This window comes from Narcine bancroftii, chromosome 1 (genome assembly GCF_036971445.1).
Source record: "Narcine bancroftii isolate sNarBan1 chromosome 1, sNarBan1.hap1, whole genome shotgun sequence".
NCBI classification, from domain to species: domain Eukaryota; kingdom Metazoa; phylum Chordata; class Chondrichthyes; order Torpediniformes; family Narcinidae; genus Narcine; species Narcine bancroftii.
Window position 1 is genome coordinate 201180795 of NC_091469.1, and position 23622 is coordinate 201204416.

General features: G+C 38.3%; 1 protein-coding gene across 10 annotated transcripts in view; it reads left to right on the forward strand.

The window, feature by feature from the left end:
* Positions 1-23622, forward strand: part of mapkap1 (MAPK associated protein 1) — a 272616-nt gene that overhangs the window by 7542 nt on the left and 241452 nt on the right. For 6 of the 10 annotated variants that reach the window (XM_069888232.1, XM_069888204.1, XM_069888217.1 and 3 more), the window contains 3 exons: positions 18393-18717; positions 19905-19994; positions 22189-22337. In XM_069888232.1, coding sequence (XP_069744333.1) covers positions 18393-18717; positions 19905-19994; positions 22189-22337 — 564 coding nt within the window. Of the gene's footprint in view, positions 1-3747; positions 3829-9599; positions 9723-18392; positions 18741-19086; positions 19171-19904; positions 19995-22188; positions 22338-23622 lie in introns of those variants that run through there. The other 4 variants (XM_069888225.1, XM_069888214.1, XM_069888236.1 and 1 more) reach the window with 4 other exon arrangements.

The following is a 23622-nucleotide window of genomic DNA, read 5'->3' on the forward strand; positions in this document are numbered from 1 at the left end:
TATATATATATATATATATATATATATATATATATATATATATATATATATATATATATATTTATATATATATATATATATATATATATAAAGATGTTTTGGGCCTGAGCCCTTCAAGGAAGATGCCACATTCTTCCAAATTCTGCCCACTTCAGAGATTTCCTTTTCTGGGCTCTCCAATTCCTTAGTGTAATTTCAATACCATTAAATTAAAAAATTAATCCCATCTGCATGTTTCACCTTGGTTCATTTTGCTCAGTAACTTGGGAATTTCCAAATAATAAAAGTTAAAAAATTTCAATGTTGTAAATAGTGGGTTACAGAAATCTATTCATGAGACTGCTCCAGGTTTTATAATTAAGCACAATAAAAACAGAAGTAACCAGGGTCATGAGTTGCCTGTCTTGTCTCTTCCTATTTGCTTGTGCATGCCCAGACTATTATCTCCATTGTCATTTGCTATTGTCACACTGGAATTTTTCTTCAATCCAGTATAAAACTGATGCAAATCAATGATTCTATTAAATAATTTAGCAATGAAATGTGCAAAGACTACCATTAGCACATCTTAAAATACTAATTTTCATTGCAGTGCAAAATAATTTATCAAACATAAGGTTATTATGTATAGCTAGCCAAAGGTATTGCAATACATAATTGCTGTTCAGTTTGTCTGGTATTTTATTTGCAATTTATAACAAAGTAAACAATTTATGGTGAAAGGCCTGTCAAAAATCAGTTCTCATACTTTATCAAGTTTTCTTTGAATCAATGGAAGATGGCTAATTGTCAGTACATAAATTTGAGAAACCATTAATCATTGATCAACTCATCATTTCCTGCATTCAATAATTTAGAGTAACAAAATACATATGGTTTTTAAAAAAAAAAATGATCTAATTTGTCCTTTGGTTTCTTCTGAAGTGACAATCAAGGTCTATAAGATTTGAAAGGCATAGATAGGATGGACAACCAACAGGAATAACAGCACCTCATCTTTTGTTTTGGCATGTTGCAGTCCCTAACATTTTATACTAAATTAAAAAATTTCAAATAATCAGTCTTTTCTGTCATTTCTGAAATGCTGTCAACTAGCCTGGGCTGTTAACTCGTGATAACGTGCCAACTAAAGAACCCTAGATCTATGTGCACAGAACTAAGTTCTTTGGCTCCAACTCCATCCAAGTAGCCTGCCTTGTGTGTGGTCCATAATCCCTCTTTACTGTTCCTATCCACATACCTGTGCAACATTTTGGCCTAGGCTTGGTCTTGACCATTACCGTGCAATTTGATGGGTATAAAATTATAACATTTATTGGGGATTCTGTAGTACAGCTACGCATCAACTTGCACCCGGGTTATGTTCTGGAAGTGGGGTGCAAATCAATTCGGGTGTTAGTTGATCATTATACCCTCCCTCTACAAATTTGTTTAATTCTTCAACAAACTTCAGCTGCCTTCACATCAGCACTTGCAGACTAACCATCACCTTAACATTGTGCAAAGAATAAAACACATAATCCATTCACTAGTAGTGTTAAATTGCACATCATCATCAGGTCCAGCTTTTGCTTTCAGCATCTTTAACAAAACACGAGTCTTTACTGTGATAGTCATCTGGCTTGAGAGGATATGCTTTTGATTCTGATCTTCTATCCATGTTGCAAGCAACTTCTCCATTTCAGCTATAGGTTCCTCTCACTGCTTAGTTATTGTTGTTGATTTCCTTGGTGCAGTTCCTTCAACGTCCTGGGTAATATTTTGTTTCATTTTTCAAGATCGTGGTTATGGTTGAGTGAGACCATCCCAAGTCAAGTGCTATAACATTTAGAGTTTTATCACTTTCATATTGTTTTTTCACCTTTAGCTTCTCTTCCAAATTGATGGCACACCTTCTTTGATTCTTCCAGAGGCTTGCTTTGGGGGGGGGGGGGCCATGATACACTATATATTTTCAGATAAAATTTAGCCAATGAGATAACACGCAAACAAGATACTGTGGCGGCCTGCCACTAGGCAGGCAAACTGGCCCCGCTTGTAATCCACGAGGCGGGTAGCTGGCCAAAATGGCGCCGTCGGGGGGGGGGGGGTTTCCCCTTCTTAAGCCCTCGCTGGGGGAACCACGTGACGCCCGAATGATGTCTGCGCCCCCCAGCGCGGTTCTCAGCCAGGTCCAGGCTGGGAGTATAAGTCCACCCCGTCAGCCACCAATAAACCAGTTAGTCTGCTCTCTGAGATTAACCTGTCTGGTTGTGTGTTCTTTCAGTAGCAGTGTTGCTGCCGCTAAAATACTGCCCTTACGGTGACCTCAGACATATCTGTGATCAGACATTACTTAATCGGGCGCAAGTCGAGTTATGGCTGTATTTTTAAACTGCCCTCCTTGATTTCATTTGCAGTGACTAGTTAAATACATTGGTCCAGTCAACTGCAGTAATTTCTGCCACAGCTGGTTTGTTTGCTAACTGCTGCTCTTCACAGACAATGCCAGCTTTAGAATGCCTTCTCTGTATATCCTGTGAGGTTATTCTTGGCCTTGCATGCTTTCCTTCTCCATTTGATTGTTGATCCGGTCATTAGGAATTTCACTTTTTGAGAACTGGATAATCCAGCCAACTGCACAACTTTGGTTTTTGGCTTATTAAGTTTATTCTTTCTCCATCAGTCTTGTTTGTATTTATCTGTCCAACTGAAGGTAATTTTTCTTTTCGTCACTGACATTAAAATTCTCAAGTTTCTTTGTAGCCTTCAAGCAGGTTGTGGTGCCATTTAGTCGGATAAACAATGACATTAAATGGTTTGATACTAGCTTTATGATGGAATTTATTTTTCCAGATGTTGATGCAGTTTTGTTCTGCTTTACTGGTTTTATTTAGCACATGACTGTTACAACAGTGTTCTTGGATGAGTAAATTAGTTAGTTTTCTGCATATATTCCCCTTTTAAGATGTGTGACACTTGGTGTAATTAATAACAGGGAGTGTTTCTGTGTTTAGATATGTAAACAAAATGGTTAAAATGAATAAACTGCAAACCTCACCGTGCCCTGACCGAAACTTTTTTGTGTATAAACAAGACCTTTGTTCCTTTTATGAAGCACAATATGAAGTTATATTTGTCAGAAAGCAACATTAGTTGATGTTTTTGACCTTTAATTGTGTTTGTGACCCCACAGCCTTGGCATCATCATGACCACTTCCTCTGTCCCAATTCTGGTGTGGCTTTCATGACCTCAAGGCAACAATTTATCTCTCTTTGTTGGCCTCCCCACCCTGTCATACTTTAATTCTGATGGCCTCTGGCCTGATCCTTTCTCTTGTCAAGTTGTGTTCACTTATTACTCCTGTGTTTGCTGACCTACAGTGGTTTATGGTTTGGCACATTATCCTGTTTTTCAAATTTGTCCATGGTCATGATCTAACTTCTTTTAGCAAAGTAATTCTGAAATTTTAGCATCTCTTATTTTGGCGAATCATTTTCCTGTCTCTACTATTGGCAACTGTGCTATCTGCTGCCTTACCTAACTTAGAATATACAATAAGTTACCTAATCCTGATACCCCTTTAAATGGTGCATCATAAAAATGGATCACAAAAGGAATATCAATTTGAATCCTGGATATCTGAATTGGGAGCTGTACCACTTTATGTATGTTGAGGAAATTTGATTCTGCATTTGAACCTTGTGTACATTTCAGAATTTAAGCAAATTTTTGGAAGTTAAACTTAACTGTAGTTCTCTTTACAGGAAAAAGCATGAAAAGATCACTTTTATTATCTAATTTTGTTTGCCTCGGAAGATTGCAAAAATACAACAACTGCGATACAAGTAGGTGACCGTGATGCAGTGTTGTCATTTTTCATTTCGGCATCCCCTGCAAAGCCATAATTACCTAATTAAGCTGCTAATTATGAGATCAGTATTGTGAATTCACTGACAGAATGCCCTTTCTTTCCGCACTGTTTAAAAACCCTTCCTTGCAGTTATCCTTGTAGAACGCAAAACTTTGAAATTACTTTTCAATTTATAAACTCAATAAAGCATGGGTATTGATGTTCCAAGATTGAAACATCTTTTGTATTGATGAACAAATATTATTCTTCAGAAACTGACTGCTACGTTTACTTTTTGTAATCCTCCATACACTTTCTATCCACTCAATGTCTCACCTCCCTCCCCCCCCCCCCCCCCCAAAATCAGTTCTGCCTGAAGGTGGAGATTGCACCTTCATAGTTTCCTTTTGCTTAGAGGATGGTTTTCCTGAGAATTCACTGCAATAAACAAGTGTCTGAATTTGCTGCTCGCCAATAGGAAGAGCGCAGATCTTTTGCTGATGGGATGGGTTGTGCTGTATTCCTGCAAAACATTTTGTGTAGTACACACCATAGGGCTGCCACAAGGAGCTGCAGAGCCTCTAGATCCAAATTTGGTAATGGCAAGTGCCTCCTACAATACAGAAAACATCAAAACCATTCTGATATTGGATAATCTTATTTCACCATATGAAAATCCAGAACTACTTTTTACATGGCCAATTTGTACATCAAAGAGGGGTATTTTGTATGACATAAACCGAAAATAATGTTGAAGGATAAAACTCGTGCATATGTTGCAAACTCCCCTGGCAGTCATTAAATCATTGGAAGTATAATAACAGTGTAGGAGGTAAATTAACAAACCATTAACAGTGTTATAAAGGCACAATTAAGGTGCCAACATTTATTTGATGCATTGATGGGGTAGTGGCAATTTTTGAGTCTGAAATGCAACCTTTTAGACCTCTAAGCTGTTGCATTCAGGAGCATTTTAGCATTCATTTGTTTTAGAATAATGATTAACCATTCAGTTAAACTAACATCTAAACATATAAACTGACTTGTTTTGAAATTATTTTCAGAGCATTGTGTTGCTCTTCAGGAATTTTTAAGCATGCTGTTTAAAGCAAGTACAGTTATTTTAGGACACATCTCCTTTTGTCATTCTGAGGAAGAATACAAGAAAATGGCTGATTTGTTTTTTGTTTGATGGCCTTGTTTGATTTTATTTTATAAATGCAAACTTGCAATCAACTGCAACCTGAGCTTACAGCATGATTTAATTTCATAACTTCTATTTCTTAATCTTTGATATGCTTTGAAATGTAAGAATGAAACGGAACATATTTTGGTGAATTTACAAAGAATATTATCATTGAGTTGTCATTGCTGAATCGTAACATAACTGGAAAAGATTTTTGATGCTGTTCTGATACTGACATTTGAAAAAAATCTAATTTCAACATCCTGTGCAATTTATCCATAATTTTAGAATTTGTTTCCTTTTGAAAATATTTGTGCAATTACATTTTTGAAAGTGATTGAGCTACTTATGACTCATTGATGCTTTTATTCCAGATCTTCACTCATTTTTGATGCCTTGGATGGGTTTCTCAGTTCCTCTTTTCACAAACTTGGACTTTTCACTTCAATTTTCTTATTCTTCAACCTGTTCTGTTTTTTCTTTCATCTTTCTTTCCATTCACCCTTTCATTATCAAATTTATTTATTAAACATTTCTTTATTATCAATCATATATCATTCTTTGTTCTGTTTGATTTTGTCATTTTGATGTCTTTATCCTTTTGTAGCTAACTCTTGCAAACCCTGACCTTTCAGACTACAAGTCTCATGATTATACTTTAGTGGTCAAAGGTACATGCTGTACTGAAACTGATCCCATGATCGACCTTCCAGCACTCAACACCTTGGTTCATTTATCATCCTAACTAATTTCTGTAATAAAATTATCTTGCCCGATTCAATAGTCTCTTGAGTATTCAAACCTTCACTCTTTTGTAATAATGTCTCAAACTTTGCTTTGCCTACAATTATCTACTTATTTCATTTTAAATAGCTACATATGTCAGGTGTCTATTTTTGTTGTAAACCATTCATAGTACTGGATGCCAAGGCTGTATCTTGGGGGAGGTGAGATAGTGACTGATTTAAGAGCTGAAAATCACCATTGACCCCCTCAATCTACTGAATTGAACAATTCTCTTACAATTGATTCTGTAGACATTTTGTATCTTGCAGGTGATGTGGGCCAATTCATCCACTTCTAATTCTTAAACTGCTCATTGTCCCATACACTGAGCCTACATCAGCTAAATTTCTCCTTGATCCTCAGAAACATTCATTGACATCCCCTTGAAGCTTATTGTATCCATGCGATGGAAACCTTTATCAAAATCAATTTAAATATTACATCCTCCTCTACACAAATGCTACAAGCAGAAATTGATCTTCCATTTTTCTTTAACATCTGTGGGGAATCTATTTTGGGGAGAGACCTAAATTTGTGGGGAAAATGCTAAGTTTTGTATTTGGCTCCTTTGCTGTAGAAATTGCACGATCATTTTAATGAAGTCATCTGGTGGCACCCAACTTATTACCTGATGTGTAAATTGCAAGATTGTTACCATCCCTTTGAAATAGGAAAATTTAAAAACCTATTTCTGTGGATTTTGTTTTCTTTAGCTAACTTTCAAATTGCACATAATTTTATCTTTGGAGAACCTTGCATGAGTGATTATCAATCTAAATCAGTTGTACCAATGAGCATTTCAGCCCTTGTGACATTGAGAAGGATTTCTACAAGCTTATTATTTTTAAATGACAACTTGAGTGTTTTGGGAATGAAGTTAGATTTAAATGCGGAAAGTTTTTTTGACGACCTTTGATTTTCCCCTCTGTTCACTGTTTAAATGTCAGCTGTTGATAATCCACCTTTCTTTCTGCAGAGATATGATTGGAATCATTATCCCAGCAACAACTACAGAATAAGCTATTTTTTCTGAAACTTAAGGCCAGCTATTCTCTTTATGTCTGTCCAATGTTGATTTTATTTAACTCTGTCTGTCACTTTAGCAGCAATAGATTCTTGCTATCATTTTGACCTGGGTTTAGTTCCATTTCCTTGTGAAATTTGCACCTGCTTCAATGAACTTCATTTTATTTCTGATATTTTTCCTCCCTCAACTATTTCTGCAGCTGAAACAGTAATCTTGAGCTTGTCTTTCATTCTCCCAACCAGACATCTCCACATGACATCTCATTCAGAATTTAATGAGCATGCCTTTGCCTGTAGCAGCTTCCATGCAATCAAATTCCTTATTTTATGTGGGCTTTCATTGACAGGTATTTTTCCCTTATTTTCCCATTGGAGCTGTCACCACACCCTTTCAACACTGGTATTGGAATGGAAACACAACCTCTTAATTTCTCCCATTTCATAGATTGCTTTATTGTTCTTCTACATCGGAGAGATTGGATGTAGTCTGGGAGATCATTTTGTTAAGCACTTGAGCTCTCCGCCGCAATAATGTGGATCTCCCAGTGGCCACCCATTTGAATTCCCCATCCCATTATCTTGCTGACATGTCTGTCCTTGGTCTTGTGTGCACTGCCTGACTGAGACCACCCACAAATTGGAGGAGCAATGCCTCCTCTTCCACTTCCAACCGGATGGTGTTAATATTGACTTCTTTGGCTTTCCCCATCCCCAACCTCCCCCAACTTTTTGCCCTGTTGCCTTCCCCCAGCTCTCTCCTTTCACACAATCATGATAAATTCTTGCCTCATCCCGTATCATAATCCAATTAACACCTTCTGTGGGTCTGAATTCCTCCCCAGGCCAGCATCGTCTGAATTCTGAGCCTTTCTGAGATTTTCTGTTTCTGGCTCATTCTACTTATTCCTTGAAGAAGGGCTCCGGCCCAAAACATTGGCATTATGTATTTGCTTTTTATGGACGCTGAAAAAACTTTCTGGGTTTCTCCAGCATTTTACTGTGTTTTTCAGCTAAATAGTTTGCATAGTTATATGAAAAAAGTGACTTGTGTACAACAGGTATGGGTTTATGTATTCATGGGATCTGGTTTGATGTCATCTGATTTAAAGGCTGTAAATATCCACACAGGCTTGAAAAAGTTGGGTTCCCAGTGTATTGAAAAATAAAACAAGTTAACTATCTCCTGGGAAAAGGAATTATTATTTCCAAATGCTACCTTTCGAAAATGTCTTTGAACCAACAAGATGTGTTTGAATTAAGTTGAGTAAAGTAGTTTGATGAATGCTTTAGACAGTAGCAGCAGGGTACTGAAAATATATGATTAACCATGTGTATTGAATGGTAGGGTAAGCTCAAAGGGCTGAATGGTCTTCTGCTCTTTTCTATATTTCTTTGTTTGATGACCATAGGTTAGAGTGATTGTATTAAGTAGCTGGCATGTCATTTAGTGCATAAAACTGATTTTCAGCTGCCTCTGAATAAATAATGGAATTTAATTGTTAATATTTGGTAAAACCTCAGTTAAATATTTCACTTTGTCATACTGGTTTATTAATTCAGATTACATGGGTTCTTTCTCTTGCTTCAAATTTGGAAATGTCATGCACCTGAAACTTTTTGTTTTTCTCTCTTCACTAGGACTGCCCGACTTGCTGAATATTTCCGGCATTATTTTGTTTGTAATGTCACCTGTTGTCTGTTGCATAGTCATACCAGTTGTTTAACCCCAATTTTTTTAGTCAGTTGTGTGAAAGTTGCACATTTTAATAGTCGTGATTGTCAACATAATAAGTGGTAAGAAAATTGCATCTGCAGTATTTAAGTAACAGCAACCTGTCAGAGCTCCTCAAAGAAAACAAATGCATTGAATATGTAATTTACAGCATCATCTGCACTAATGTTGGCATAGATACTAAAAAACAGATTATTTTCATTATGTACGGCTTGAATTAATTAGTAGGTTGCCTCATCAATATACTAAATAAATATGCAAGTTTTTTTTTAGGAGGTATATCTACTTTTAGAAAAAAAAAACTCGTTTACAGGCTGCTGTTGCCCTTCGAGCTTTTGTATCCATTTTGGCTTGCATTGTTGGGAGTTTTTGCTGCCATCAGAATAAGGGTCAAAATGTTCAGCTTTGTGTATTATCGGCTTTCACTCATCTCTCATGATTCTGCTTAACTCCAAAGTCACTCCTCAGCCCTCCCTTAGCTAAAATGATGAGAAACACTGATTTAACAGTTGGGGTAAGTTTCACTGAGAATCTGCCACATCTAAATCTCCCATTTTGGATACAAGACCCCAAATTGTTGTCAGGAAGACCTTGCAATTCAACCTAACGTGATTCCATACAAATGGACAAAAACTGTACATTTCCCATTACTCATCCTCCATAATGATCAGCACACTTCAAAACCTGAGCCTCTGCACCTCCCCTTGCAACTGGATCCTTGGCTTTGTCATTGGAAGACCACAGTCAGTGCGGATTGGTAACAACATCTCCTCACTGACAGTCAACAGAGCTGCACAAGGTTTGCACACGGCACTACCCTCTACACCCATGACAGTTGCTAGACACCATTCAAAGACCATATGCTAATTTGTTGACGACACCACAGTTATTGGCAGAATCTTGGATGTCAATGAAGAATGAGAGATGAGCTAGTTGAGTGCTACCACAACAACTACCTTGCACTCAATGTCAGCAAAATTAAGGAATTGATTGTGGACTTCTTGTAAAGGAAACCAGGAGAACACAAAACCAGTCCTCATCGAGGGGTAAGAAGTGGAAAGGATAAGTAACTTCAAAATCCTGGTTGTCAACATCTCTGAATATCTGGGGCCTCCACGATGATGCAATCATGAAGAAGGCTTGTCTGCGGCTATATTTGGTGAGTAGTTTGAGGAAATTTGGTATGTCACCAAAGACTTGCAAATATCTACAGGTGTACTGTGGAGAGTATTATGGCTGGTTGCATTATTGTCTGGTATGGCAGTGCCAATGCACAGGACAAGAAAAGGCTGCAGAGGTTTGTAAATTCAGCCAGAGCCCTCATGGGCATTAGCCTTCACTCCATTAAGGGTATCTACAAGAGGCAGTGTCTCAAGAAAGCAGCCTCTAGCGTCAAGGACTCTCACCACCCCTTTTCTCACTGCTACCATCAGGAAGGAGTTACAGGAGTCTGAAGACGCACACCCAACATTACAAAAGCAGTTTATTTCCCTCTGCCATCAGTTTTATGAATGGGAAGAGGGCAGGGTAGAGAAAATCAAGGGCAAGTCTTTTGCTGATGTTCTTGGAAGTGAAGGCAGGACTACTGATGGAGAGATGACATTTGGATCAAATACATTGCATATTATTACCATACATTGCTAATAATGTAAATATGCCTTCAGCACAGCTTTTCCATCTTGAAAGTGTCTTTCCTTTAATTCATGTTGACTTGATACTGTATACCTTTAGTGTAATTGTTGTAACTAGTTGAGTGTTTTTGTTTCTACAGTGAATGTCTTGTTTTATTCACAACGGGAGCCATGATTTTTTTTTTTTTAAGGACTATAATTTTTTTGGCTACGTACAAAATCTAATGTTTTCATTCTGGAATTTTGTTCATTTCAGCAAGACGATGAAGAATATTTTGGGTTGTTAGACAAATGCTTTTCCAATGATCACTGTTAAAAAGCTATTGATTGCTTTCTGAAATTGCAACCACAGAACCTACTTTTAATTTCTCCCTTTTATTATTACACTACTCAGCCATATTGCTTTAAACTAATATTCTTAAGTCCACTTCTAACACAATTTTTAAAACAAAAAAAAAGAACTATTGCTCAAATACTTGAACATTTCCAATGAACAAAATTGATTTTTGAAGAATGTTAAATTTGAAAGTTTATTTCCAAGCTTCAGATATTTGAGGGCATAGATTAAGGTGAGAAGAGAGAAAGTGCAAGTTTTGTTTTTGCTCAGTAGTAGATGCCTGGACGTGGAAGAAGCAGAAATGGTGGTAACAGTTTATAGGCATTTACCCGGGCACATGAACATGCAGAAGTTGGAACAATTATAGACCATGTGCAGCAGATGGGATTAATTTAGACTGACATTGAGAGCTCTCCACTGGCCACCGTGACAGAGAGGTGCACCAAAGAAAAGGTACAAGGACTGCCTAAAGAAATCTCTTGGTGCCTGCCACATTGACCACCGCCAGTGGGCTGATAACGCCTCAAACCGTGCATCTTGGCGCCTCACAGTTTGGCGGGCAGCAGCCTCCTTTGAAGAAGACCGCAGAGCCCACCTCACTGACAAAAGGCAAAGGAGGAAAAACCCAACACCCAACCCCAACCAACCAATTTTCCCTTGCAACCGCTGCAATCGTGTCTGCCTGTCCCGCATCGGACTGGTCAGCCACAGCTATTTTCTGAAAAAAAATTATAGCATGAGTTCAAACTTTATAATGAGAAAGCAAGATAAAAACTTAATTATTTGAGTTGATGATGGTTGAATTAGATGGGTAAATTGACTAATTTTCCTCCTGATCTTACCTTCTGATATCTGATAGTAAGAGCACAGTTTATCTCAGCTACAGAGTTGCTCGTTTGTAATTAAGTAACATCTCATCCTCAAAGGAATTATCTTTGATATGGTGCCAGCAAAACTAGTCCAAGACAATTTGTAGGATCAGGAAGTTGCATTTGACTTTAATTTCTGAGTTCTAATAATTTTCCCATTATTTACTTCCTGAAAAGAACTGTTTGAAGTTTTCATTGAAATATTCATTGAGGGTGAATGGAACCTAAGCATATTTGTTGAAATGGAATTTTTCCATATAGTGTGCTCAGATAATGTCATTTAACAGTGTAGTGTGACTGAAGGAGCAAGTTGATGTAGTGTACTTTTTAAAAAAAAAAATCTGTTCTGTGTTGCATTGGAGTTATTAATTTAAGCACTGACTGTGCAGGACTATTGTCACTGAAATCGAGCCTTGAGCTGGAACTTCTATTTTGATGTTGAAGTTTCATATCTAGTATCTTCTGCATTGACAATACTGAGTTTTTTGTGAACCTCGGGCAGAATGTGGTGTGAACTGAGTAATGCCATTCTCTTTTTAGTATTGTGAACAATTTTTTGCTTTCTGGAGAATTGGGAAGAGGAGGAAAAGGATATTTTTAATGTGTTGCTGTAATAGGAGTAGTTATTTTTTTTCCTCCACACTGCTTTTGCATTGATTTTTCATTTAAATCCCATGCTTCCTGCTGGTATGTCCAGAAGATTAAATAAAACTTGAATAAAAAGAGCTGGTGCGGGGGGGTTTGAAGTTGTGTAAGGCTTCAGTAGATTGCAGAAGAATATGTAAACTTTGTCCATTATTCTCAGCTTTTGTGCTTGTTCATAATTGTTTCAAGTTCTTCAAATCAGAAGGCATATTTCTGTGCCAAAGATACAATATAGATTACAAATCATAAGGCAGCTGGTACTTTTGGAGTTGTTACTTTCCTTGATGATTATTGTGTCAGCATGGGCTTGTTGCGCTCAATGAATGTAATTTTGCAAATGTAGCTTTTCTATTACCATATTCAAAAGAATTGCATTTCTGTTGAATTTTCAATGATATCAGTACTACCCCAATGCACTTTACAGTTATTTAGATCATTAGACAAAGAGCTGAAATGGGCTTATTCAGGCCATCAAGTCTGCCCCACCATTTAATGATGAGCTGATCTATTTTTCCACTCAGCCCCACTGTCTGGCCTTCTCCCCATAACCTTTGATGCCCTGGCTAATCTCTGCCTTAAATATACCCAATTACTTGGCCTCCTCAAATGCCTGTGGCAACAAATTCCACAGATTGGGCACCCTCTGGCAGAAGAAAAAATTCCTTTGCATTTCTGTTCAAAGTGGGAACCCTTCAATCCTGAAGTTGTGCCCTCTTGTCCTAGACTCTCCCATCATGGGAAACAACCCTTCAACATCTACTCTGTCCTTGCCCTTCAATATTTGAAATGTTTCAATGAGGTCCCCACCTAAATTCCAATGAGTATGTGCCAAAAGCTGTCAAACATTCCTCGTATGAAAAGCCTTTCATTCCCAGAATCATCCTGTGAACCTGCTCCAACGTCAGCACACAAGTTCTTAATTGGGAGCCCAAATCTGGTCACATTACTCCAATTGAGGTCTCATCAGTGCCTTAACATCACATCCCTAATCTTCTATTGCACTTGAAATGAATGTCAGCGTTGCATTTTTCCTTCACTTCCTTCTTCACCACCGACTCGACATGCAAGTTTATCTTCAGGCTGTCATGCACAAGGACTCCCAGGTCCTTTTGCATTTGGATACTTTCAATTTTTCTTCATTTAGAAATTGTTGTTTCTATCCCAGAGGACCCCAAAACCAAGCAGCAATAGAAATTCATCAAGACAAATCGTTACTTAAACAAAAGTAGTTTTTAAATTTCTTTAAACATAAAACCAGGATCAAACTTTAACTTATTACTATTATCTTCACCTACTTCTAAATCTAAGTGCACATGCATGTAATGTATAAATTCAGAAAAATTCTTTGATTCACAGTCCAATCTCGCTTCTCACTCCTCCACGTTCATTGGTATCGGGCAATTCTTGAATTGTGCACAGAATTTAACATTTATGAATTTTCACCAGGCTTTCTGGAAACGGTTAAATGGTTACCACTCAGGAAGGTTCTTGCTGGTTTTCAGAGAGGGATTCGTTGCTCGTTGGACACACACAAACGGATTTATTTCCATCAGTTACTTCAGAGTCTTGGAAGTTTCTGAAGAAACTTGCCCCATCAGGGTTTTCCAAATGATAATCTCTTTAGTAGGCCACCATGGAGTTCCTTTTTGTTTCCCTTATTTCAGGTGAAACACTCTTGCCAGCCATTTCCTCTTGTGTAGACCACAAGGGTTTTAAACAAGCTGCCAGCTTGCCATGTTGCAGAAACCAGTTCGCTCTCGCAGTCTCTTTCACAAAGCCTGTTTTGTCTCCCCTCTCTTTTTGCTTGCAAAACCACATGACTTTCTGAGAACAGCAAACTGCATTCAGACAGGTTGTGCCACCAGACTCATTCTTCAGAGTGTTCATCTGTTGCTTTCAAAACAAATAATCCATCACTCCACAGCATGTCCAATTAATACCTACTTGTGGAGTCTCTATAGGATTCTTCTAAGTTTTTGCAAAGGCACTTGGAGCCTGGACTGTCTGGCTTGCGTAGAGCTCTGGCATTTTAAATGAGATCTGTTTTGTGAATTTTGTTTGTGACCTACACTATTCTCACAATATGTCTCCTTCAAAAACATATCTATATACAATACAAAATATGATATAATCCATCATAATGACTATACACTTTCCAACATAATATTTCATTTACCTCTTCTCATTCTCCTAATCTGTCCAAGTTGTTTGCAGCCTCTATTTCCACAACACAACCTGCTCCTCCACCTACCTTTCCATCATCTGAATCTTGGCCACAAAGCCATTCATTCCACATTCTAAATCATTAATGTACAACATAAAAGGAAGCAGCCCCAACACCAACCACTGTGGATTACCACTAGCAACTGGAAGCCAACCAGAATATGATCCCAATATTCTGACTCTCTGCTTCCTGTCAATAAGAAATGCTCTTCTCAAGCTGGTATGTTTCCTGTGACACCATGAACTCTTAAGTTAAGAAGCCTCATGTGTGACACCTTGTCAAAAGCCTTCTGAAAATCCAAATATTTGACATCCACTGCATCTCCTTTAACTCACCTGCTTGTCACTTACTCAAAGAATTCCAATAAGTTTGTTGAACAAGATTTTTTCCTTAAGGAAACCATGCTGGCTCTGACCTGTCTTGTCCTGTGTATCCAAGTACTCCATAACCTCATACTTGACAATTGACATCAACATCTTGCCAACCACTAATGTCAGGCCAACTTTCCTTTCTGCAGCCTTCCTCCCATGAATACTGGGGTGACAGTTGCAACTTTCCAGTCCTCTGGGACCTTACCAGGATCTATTGATTCCTGAAATGGCTCCACAGTCTCTGCAGCTACTTCTTTCAGAACCCCAGGGTGTAATCCACTGGTTCAGGAAGCTTATCCACCCTCAGACCATTCAACATTCCAAGTAGCTTCTCCATTTGAAATCGTAACTGCACTCACCACTTCCCTAATACCCTTTGGCATCTGGCACACTACAAATATCTTCCACAGTGAAGACTGCTGCAAAATACTCATTTAGTTCCTCTTCCATCTCCTTGTCTAGTGGTCCTACATCTACTCTCATCTGAAGAAGCTGGACTACAGAGTGTCAGATAACAGAGGTACAACCTGTAGTGGATAATTTGTGCACAACAGGCTGGTGGTTCAATGCTCTGGTTGTAATGGAAAAGACTTGATTTCCTTTTGAGGTTCTTTGATCTCCCACATGATGAGATCAGGATATATAGGAGCAGAAGCGGGCCCATTGAGTCTGCTCTACTGTTTTAATCATGAACTGATCCATCCATCTATTCAGCCCCACTTGCCGGCTTTCTCCCCGTTACCCTTGATGCCCAACTAATCAAATACCTGTCATTCTCTGCCTTAAATACACCCAATGATCTTGCTTCTCCACAGCTGCCAGTGGCAAAAGTTCCACAGACTGGCGACCCTCTGAATAAAGAAATTTTTCTGCATCTATTTTAAATTGATGCTCTTTTATCCTGAAGTTATGCCGCCTTGTCTTCAAATCTCCTACCATGAGGAAATCTCCTTGCCATGTCGACTCTGTCCAGGCCTTTCAGCATTCAAAATACCTCTGAGGTCCCCATCTTCCTCTGAACTCTTGAGTGCATCCATGAGCTGACAATCATTCTTCATATACTAACCCTTTCATTTCTGGTATCATTCTAGTAAATATTTTCTGGACTCTCCAATGCCATCACATCTTTTCTCCAGCACAGCACCCAAAACTGTGCACGGTACTTCAAGTGAGGTCTCACCAGTGCTTTATAGAATCTCAACATTGTATTCCTGCCCTTGTATGCTATCCCTCTAGAAATGAATGCCAACATTGCCAACTCAACCTGGAGGTCAACCTTTAGGGTATCCTGCATGAGGTCTCCCAAGTCCCTTTGAATTTTGAATGTTCTCCCCATGTAAATAATATCTGCCCATCTATTTCTTCTACCAAAGTGCATGACCATACACTTTTCAACATTGTATTTCATCTGCCACCTCTTTGTCCAATCTCTTAATCTCTCTGCAGCCTTTCTGTATCTTCAGGATTGCCTCCCTTCCCACCTATTTTGGTATCATAAGCAAATTTGGGTACAAAAGCTTCTATACCTTAATCCAAATCACTTACAGTATAATTCTGATTACCTGAAATGGTCAGGACCGGGTCCATTTTGGACAAATGTTGTTTTTAATGGAGAACCGGTCATTTTTAAAAAAAAAAGCCCAGTAGTAACAGCAAATCACTTGTAACAGTGTTTATTCAACAACAAACGACTAGATAAGGCCTTTTAAGCATTAAAATAAAGTTTAATTCTCACCAAAAAAAAATGCTGCCCTCCGCCAATCACTGACACTTCGCCACTGAGGCCCTGCTCCTGCCTGGGAGCCCGAAGGTCCCACTCCTGTCTGGGAACTTGAGGTCTGCTCGTGCCAGGGGGCCTGAGGTCCCTGGTCAGTTTGGCTCTGAAAAATTTTGGATAAATGAGGATTTTGGAGAATCTGATCAGATAATTGGAATTTTACTGTATATTCAGTGCAAAAAGAAATGGCCCCAACAGTAGTCCCTGTGGAACCAACCAGAATAGGATCCCTTTATTCCTACTGTTTCTTGCTGACCAGCCAACGCTCTACCCATGCCGATATTCTTCCTGTAATTCCATGGGCTCTCATTTTGTTTAGGAGTCTTTTGTGTGACACTTTCATTTGTTGCTTCCCTGTTGAAAGATAATTGCTTTCCTGCAGACATTTGACCAGTAATGTTTTCCTCTCTACAAGATTCAAAACTTATTTACCTCTTCATTCAAAGCACGAACTGACACCCTTTGATATATGATGTCTGGTTTTTAAAAACATGCAGTTATGTTGTATGCCATTAGCTTGAGCTCATTTTGTGCTTTAATCACATTGTTGAAAAAATAATTTCTTGAGCTGGAGGCCAAGGGGACCAGGTAAATTATCAAGATCCGAGCATGCATTCTTGCAGAGCACCACTTGTCACAAAACTTCCAGACACAGAATTACCCCATCCCCACTATCCTCTGGTGTTTATGGTCAAGCTAATTTTGAATCCACCAACTCACTGTGAATCCTATGAGCCTTAATCTTCTGGATTATTTTGGCCTGAGAGACCTTGTCAAATGCCTTATTAAACTCTATGAAGACAACATTCACTGTTCAGTCCTCAGCAATAATCTTCATCACCTCAAACAAAACTCAAAATCAATTTGAAAAGGTATGACCTGCCTCTCTCAAAGCTATGCTGATCATCCTGAATAAGACCGTTTTTTCCAAATATGAATAAATCCTCTTCCAATAGCTACACTAGATACTCCCTGTAATTTGTTGAACTTGTAAAATATGAAGGCCAGCCTGGAATCGGCAAGGTGAATGATCAGTATCTGTTCCTGTACATTCTTTCTCGATATAAAATAGATCCAGCTGCCATCATAATTAAATTTTCCCAAATAAATGGAATCTTTGGTCACTGCCTGCCCACAGTGAATGTGATGGCAGCAGAGCTATCAATCAATTCAATAGCCTTGATAGGAAAGAAAATCTAAATTGTAAAAGGAAATTATACAGAGTTTCCAGCTCGCAGTCAGTTACACCCAGACTGGAGTTTGATTATGCTTTCAGTTTTTAATAATGCAGTATTGAAAAATAATATCCAAACAGGTCCTTGACCATTATTTATAATTTTTGCAACCTACCTGAGGACATTGGTCCAGCACAAAATGGTAGCTTTACCTATGAGAGTGTTCTCTGCCTGGAGTTTATGCCCGCAGAGAGAAATCATTTGGACCATCGTCTCCATGCCAACAGTCTTTGCTCATCCCATTAACCACAACTTGGCACATAGTCATCTATACCTTAGCAATTCAACTGCTTGTCCAGGTTTTTATGCAAATACCTCTGCTTCCACAAGATCGATAGCTCAGTTTACTTGCACAATTACCTTTCAGTGCTAATAGTGCAAGGAGTGAGATTATTTTGGAAACGTCTATAAAATGGTCAGTCATAGTCTCGTATCAGAAGGGTTGGGGTGCAATTGAACAATTTGATGTGTGCTTGGATGTGGGGTCTGTGTGGTAAACCTTGATAATCACTTTATGTATATATAACAAGTAGTCAAATATTACAATGTTATTTTCAAGTGATGTTTATTCTGCAAAGAGCATTCTGATGTTTCTTTTAATATTTGATCTCACATATTCCTTATTGTTGAAAGGTTTCAACTTGGCAATGCTCGTTAGGCAGAAGGAAAGTTTTTGTTAAAATTTTGTTTGAGGACAATTGCAATGCTTTACAAGTTCATTCTATTTTTTTAATTTTCAGCTCGGCTTTCAGGATGTAACATGGAAGAGAGAAAATAACTTTCAAAGAAGCTGCTTCATCAAAAGAATGGCCTTTCTGGACAACCCTGCTATTATCCTGGCTCATATCCGTCAGTCACATGTCACGAGTGATGACACGGGGATGTGTGAAATGGTTCTTATTGACCATGACGTTGATATGGAGAAAATGTATGCTCCTGTATCTGGCAATTTCAGGACAAGTGTGCAGGAGGAAGGGAGTGGTGAGACTCAGGGTTATGACTACTCGCAATCAGTTGACATTACCTCAAGCTGGGATTTTGGTATTCGACGACGATCAAACACAGGTAAAACCCTAAATGCATCTTGGGTGAGTAAGAAGAGTTATTAGACTGGAATGTGTTAATCTTATCTCCATAACTGCACACTTATGCTTAGTAATAATGGTTTGGTGATTCTTAATGGTGAACATTGTTTCAATCAAAAATCTATTTAAATTAGAAAAGTGCGCAACTGTTTAAATTTTGAAACTTGACGTTTATATTATAGAAAGTTTGCATTTTAGTGGTGTACAAGAGATGGGGGGGGGGAGGTGGTTGAGTGGGGGAGGGTGTGGCATCAAGGTTATGTGGAATGTTGCATCTTGAGACCAAGAAGACATTTGCTTTGTTTCACTATTGATGGCATTGAAGAAGACACTACTATTTTTCCTACAGGATACTGGCTTGTTTCTGAATTGCAAGTGATTTCTCTCATGGCACCCCACCCTCTTCTCCACTCGACATGTTAAGATTAGCTTGGTAATGTCCTTGTTTGGAAATTGATGCTTAGCTTTAAATGCAAAATATATAATGCAGATCATCTAGAATTATACTCAACCTGTTTGGTAGAATATGCAGTTAAATTCTCAGTCAGACTTTAAAAATTTCCAGAAATAAATTTTTCATAAAAATTTCTAGTTAAACTCTGTGTATGGTTCACTGCATCTAACTTCTACCCAGTTAATAATGGTTTTTCTTCTATTTAAAAAAAAACCAAGTCTGCTCAGAAAGATGGTCCAAAATATTTTAGTTTAATAGTAACAGAACAAAATATTGAGCAAGGAATTCACTTCATTTTGAGTTGAAGAAATCCCAGGTAATAATTTTATTCCTTGTTATCTGATAGCCAATTGACTTTTATTAACCATTAACATTTCGGGAAGAAAGATTATTAATGATTTATAGTTGTGAACCAGATTATTAATCACACATGTTTTTACATTTTAATATTCCCTGCACTGTTGAAACTCTTTACGAGCTCTATTAATGTTTTATGACTTTTAAATTCAATTATTAATCATGGACACTTTCAGAATTTTGTTGGTATTTGCATAGCAATGGTGTCAATTTTGAAAATTTATGAGCTTTTGACATAGTTATAATACAATATAAAATACCCATTTAAGATGTGTAAATGTATTTCATTATGATGCTTTTATTGCTGACTTCCTGAGACAGATTTTGTTTTTTAAAATTTTTCCCCCTCTTCGCAGCCCAAAGGCTTGAACGATTACGAAAAGAACGACAAAATCAGATTAAATGTAAAAATGTTCAGTGGAAAGAAAGAAACACTGTACTTTCAGGTAAAGCATGTTTTGGATCCTCGTATACAATTTGATTCTGCATTAATATTTCAGAATTTTATATTTCCAATATCAAAATAGTTATTTTTAAATGACCTTTTCAAACAAAAATGAAAATGCATCATTCAGTAATGCTGTTTTAAAAATTCAATCCTCTGTCTATTTTTGTAAATTAATGCTGCTAAATACTGTAGTGAATGATGCAAAGAACGACTGCAGCAAATTTGTCATGGTATGTGTGGTGAGGTGGGAGAACAAGCATGATGTGTTTGAATGGGTAATTGTTCAAAAGTGCTATTAATAATTTTGACTGAAGCACATAGTGTTGATTTTAATATTCATGTAGAAATTGTAATGTTAATTTTGGTTATTTCGATGCTAATTGTCGAGAGGGCGTCTTCTTTGAGTTGTTGGCATTTTATTAAATTTGGTTCCAAAACATGTTATAGAATGTGTGATATCTGCACAGGATCAACTTGAAAAGTTTGTCCTTTGCTAAGTTTCAGTGGTTGCAAATTTATTTTAATCGCTTAAAAGTTAATATTTTTCTCAGGTTCACATAATCAATGGGTCATAAAAAGAATCCTGATGCTCCAGATACATTATTATCATTGCAAAGCTCCATTAACTAACTAATTTTCTCAACCTGTAGAGTCCATAGTCTATTTTGATCATTTTGGCTTTAGAAATCTTTTGAGTATGCTGTGTGAAATGGCATTGGTATAAATGCATGATGTGAATAAAGTCATGCTTGAATCTTCCCTTGTAGTGTTTATGAAATATTTCAAGAAGGTGGTGCACTCGATCAACTTCAATTTTAATGGGGGGGGGAGAAACATGCAAGAGGAGCAAAATGCAAAACATGCATTTTCTGTTTTTAATTTTATGTCCAAGTGCCTAACCTTTTATCCAGCAACATCCAAAAACCGGCCCTTTTTTTGATAGATCACACACAAGTAATTTTAATTTCCTGTAACAATTTCTGTTTTCAAAGGGAGACCCCTTCTTCCCTGCCCACCTCTGTGGGCGCCCTCTCTTAACTTTGGTGGAAAGGTGACTCTCAGCCCCCAGCACCTGGTGGGAGAGAAGCAGGTGGCAGCCTCTGGCTCAGCAGCACTGCACCCCTCCTGCTGCATCAAGAATTGGATTGGTGGGAGGGAGTGACAGACAGATGGTGCTGCCGGAGTGTGCCTGAGCATGGCCCAAAAAGCTGGTGGAGCGTCTGAAAGCCACCAGTGCTCTGTTCCACCACCCTGATGGCCCACTCTTCCTGTAGCTCTACACCTCATGTCCAGCCTTCTGTCGCACTTGGCCTCTGGTGGGCTGCATTTTTGGCTGAGTTCCTGGGCCACCCCGTCGCCTCCGATCTCCACCTGACTGATGCGCTGGTCAAGAGCCTCCTGTATGGTGCATGCCGAACCACCACTCAACACCCCTCCATCGCACTTAGTCTGGCCTTTGGCGCAAACTAGTCTAGCACCAGCCCGGGGTTGGGGGGGGGGGGGGCTCCGGATAGCCATGGTAGGGGGGGGGGGGGGACGGACGGCAGCTAGGAGTGAGACATTTGCTTCAAGGGACCAAAATCAAAATGATTCTGAAATCCAGAAGATTCCAAACAACTGCATGTGTTTGGTCTTGACGATCCCAGATAAAAAGATTAGATACCTATACCTATAATTTAACTCATTGTAATAGAATTTTTTATGTTGGGATTCCTCAGAAATATAGTTGCTAATTTAGCTAAGAAAAGGATTAGAAATTAAGTGCATGTGGCACATTAATAGCAACTTTATCATGTAACATTCACTCTGGAAAGAGTTTTTTTGAACTGCTACTTCAATAGAAATTTTAACAACATATGGTAATTAGTCACCCTTGTGAACTTTTTTTATGCTTATTGGTGGACTTGTTTTTTGAAACTTCACCTCTGCAATTTTCGCTTGTTCCTCAAGGCCCTGGGTTTTAGACAGACCAATCTGGTTTCAGTTTCTTGTGTGATATGATGGGAACATGTCAGTGCAGTTTCTTGTGGTGTATCTGGAAAATGTAAACAATATCCTGGTTTACCTGTTATTTCAAAATACCAGGAGAGTTGTGTATCATCTTCTGGACCTGAGAACAATTATTTTTGTAAACTTCAGAGATCATTTATTTGTAGTTGTTAAATGTTCAAAAGTTGTTCATTCTATTTCAGCTGAAGAATTGGGTTGCTTGTTTGAAAAGAAGGACTTCCGTGCAAAACCACTGAATACCGGAACATCGTCTATGCTTTCTGTACGACTTGAACACTGCCCACAGCAACTGAACAACCCATTCAATGAGTATTCCAAATTTGACGGCAAGGTGGGTGCAGAATAAAATTTCACATTTTATGCTGCTTTCTTGTTAGTAACAGTCATTAGGAATACAACAAAAGTTGTACCACCAAATCGATTGTTCAATAGCCAACATTTAGCCATGAATTTTAATGGGGGGGGTGGGGGGTGTTCAGTAACTGAAGAGTTAACAAGACCAATGTTGGATTGTTTTTATTTCTGGAGTTGTTGGAAATTGTTATCACTTGCATGGTGTAATGATGTTTTACAAGTGATATGAAAGGAGAAATCCATAAACCATCAATGTTGCACATTTTAGTTTTGTTATTTTTTTGAGAAATTGAATCAGTGTATTATCTGAGTGTACAAATAATTTCAGTTTTCTAATCACCCCTTCTGAGATGAAGGTGTATGTTTCTAGTCATTGCCATGTGCAAGGTCAATCATTATCACTACAAATTCAGCACAGTTTTATTTTTAGTTCTATCTACTTGTCCAATCCACTACTGAACAGGAAGTGCAATTCCAGGATTGTTGGGCACATCATGTGGATACATCAGGATTTCCATGGTAATACACTACCAAAGTTTAAAGATGCTGCTGAAAGGATTCAAGAGTGCATCTAAGGAAATGAGGAGGAGAAAAAGGGGGCCTTGAGGTCTGTTAATGCACAAAATCGCTGGAGAAACACAGAAGGTCCAGCAGCATCCATTGGGGGCAAAGATGTATCACTAATGTTTCAGGCCTGAGCACTTCAAGTTATGAACAAAAAAACAGGCAGGTGCCTGAATAAAAGGTGGGGGGGTGGGAAGGAGGAAAGAAAGTGCTGGAGGAGAAGCACTAGAGGTGAAAAGAAAACATCCCTAGTAGATGAGATATCTTAAAAGAGAGGGAGAGTTTATTCTCTTCTGGATTGATATGGTAATCCATGTGTGGATCCATTGAAAATAGCAAAAGACTTGAATAAATATTTTTTGTCTGAATTTACTGCGGAGAAGAATATGGAAACTAGTGAATCCAGGAAGGAATGGTGATATCTTGGAGCATGTCAGCATAATGAACGAGATGTTGTTGGAGGTCTAGCAATGCATAAAGCTGGCTTGGAGTCTGACCAGAAGTGCTCTGGAATATTATGGGAAGGAAGGAAATTTCTGGTGGCCCGGAAATGGTCGATAGAATTAAACTCTGACAAATGCATTTTGGGAATATCAACCATATGACAGGGCAGGCCCAGTGAATGACAGGGCAGGCCCAGTGAATGACAGGGCAGGCCCAGTGAATGACAGGGCAGGCCCAGTGAATGACAGGGCAGG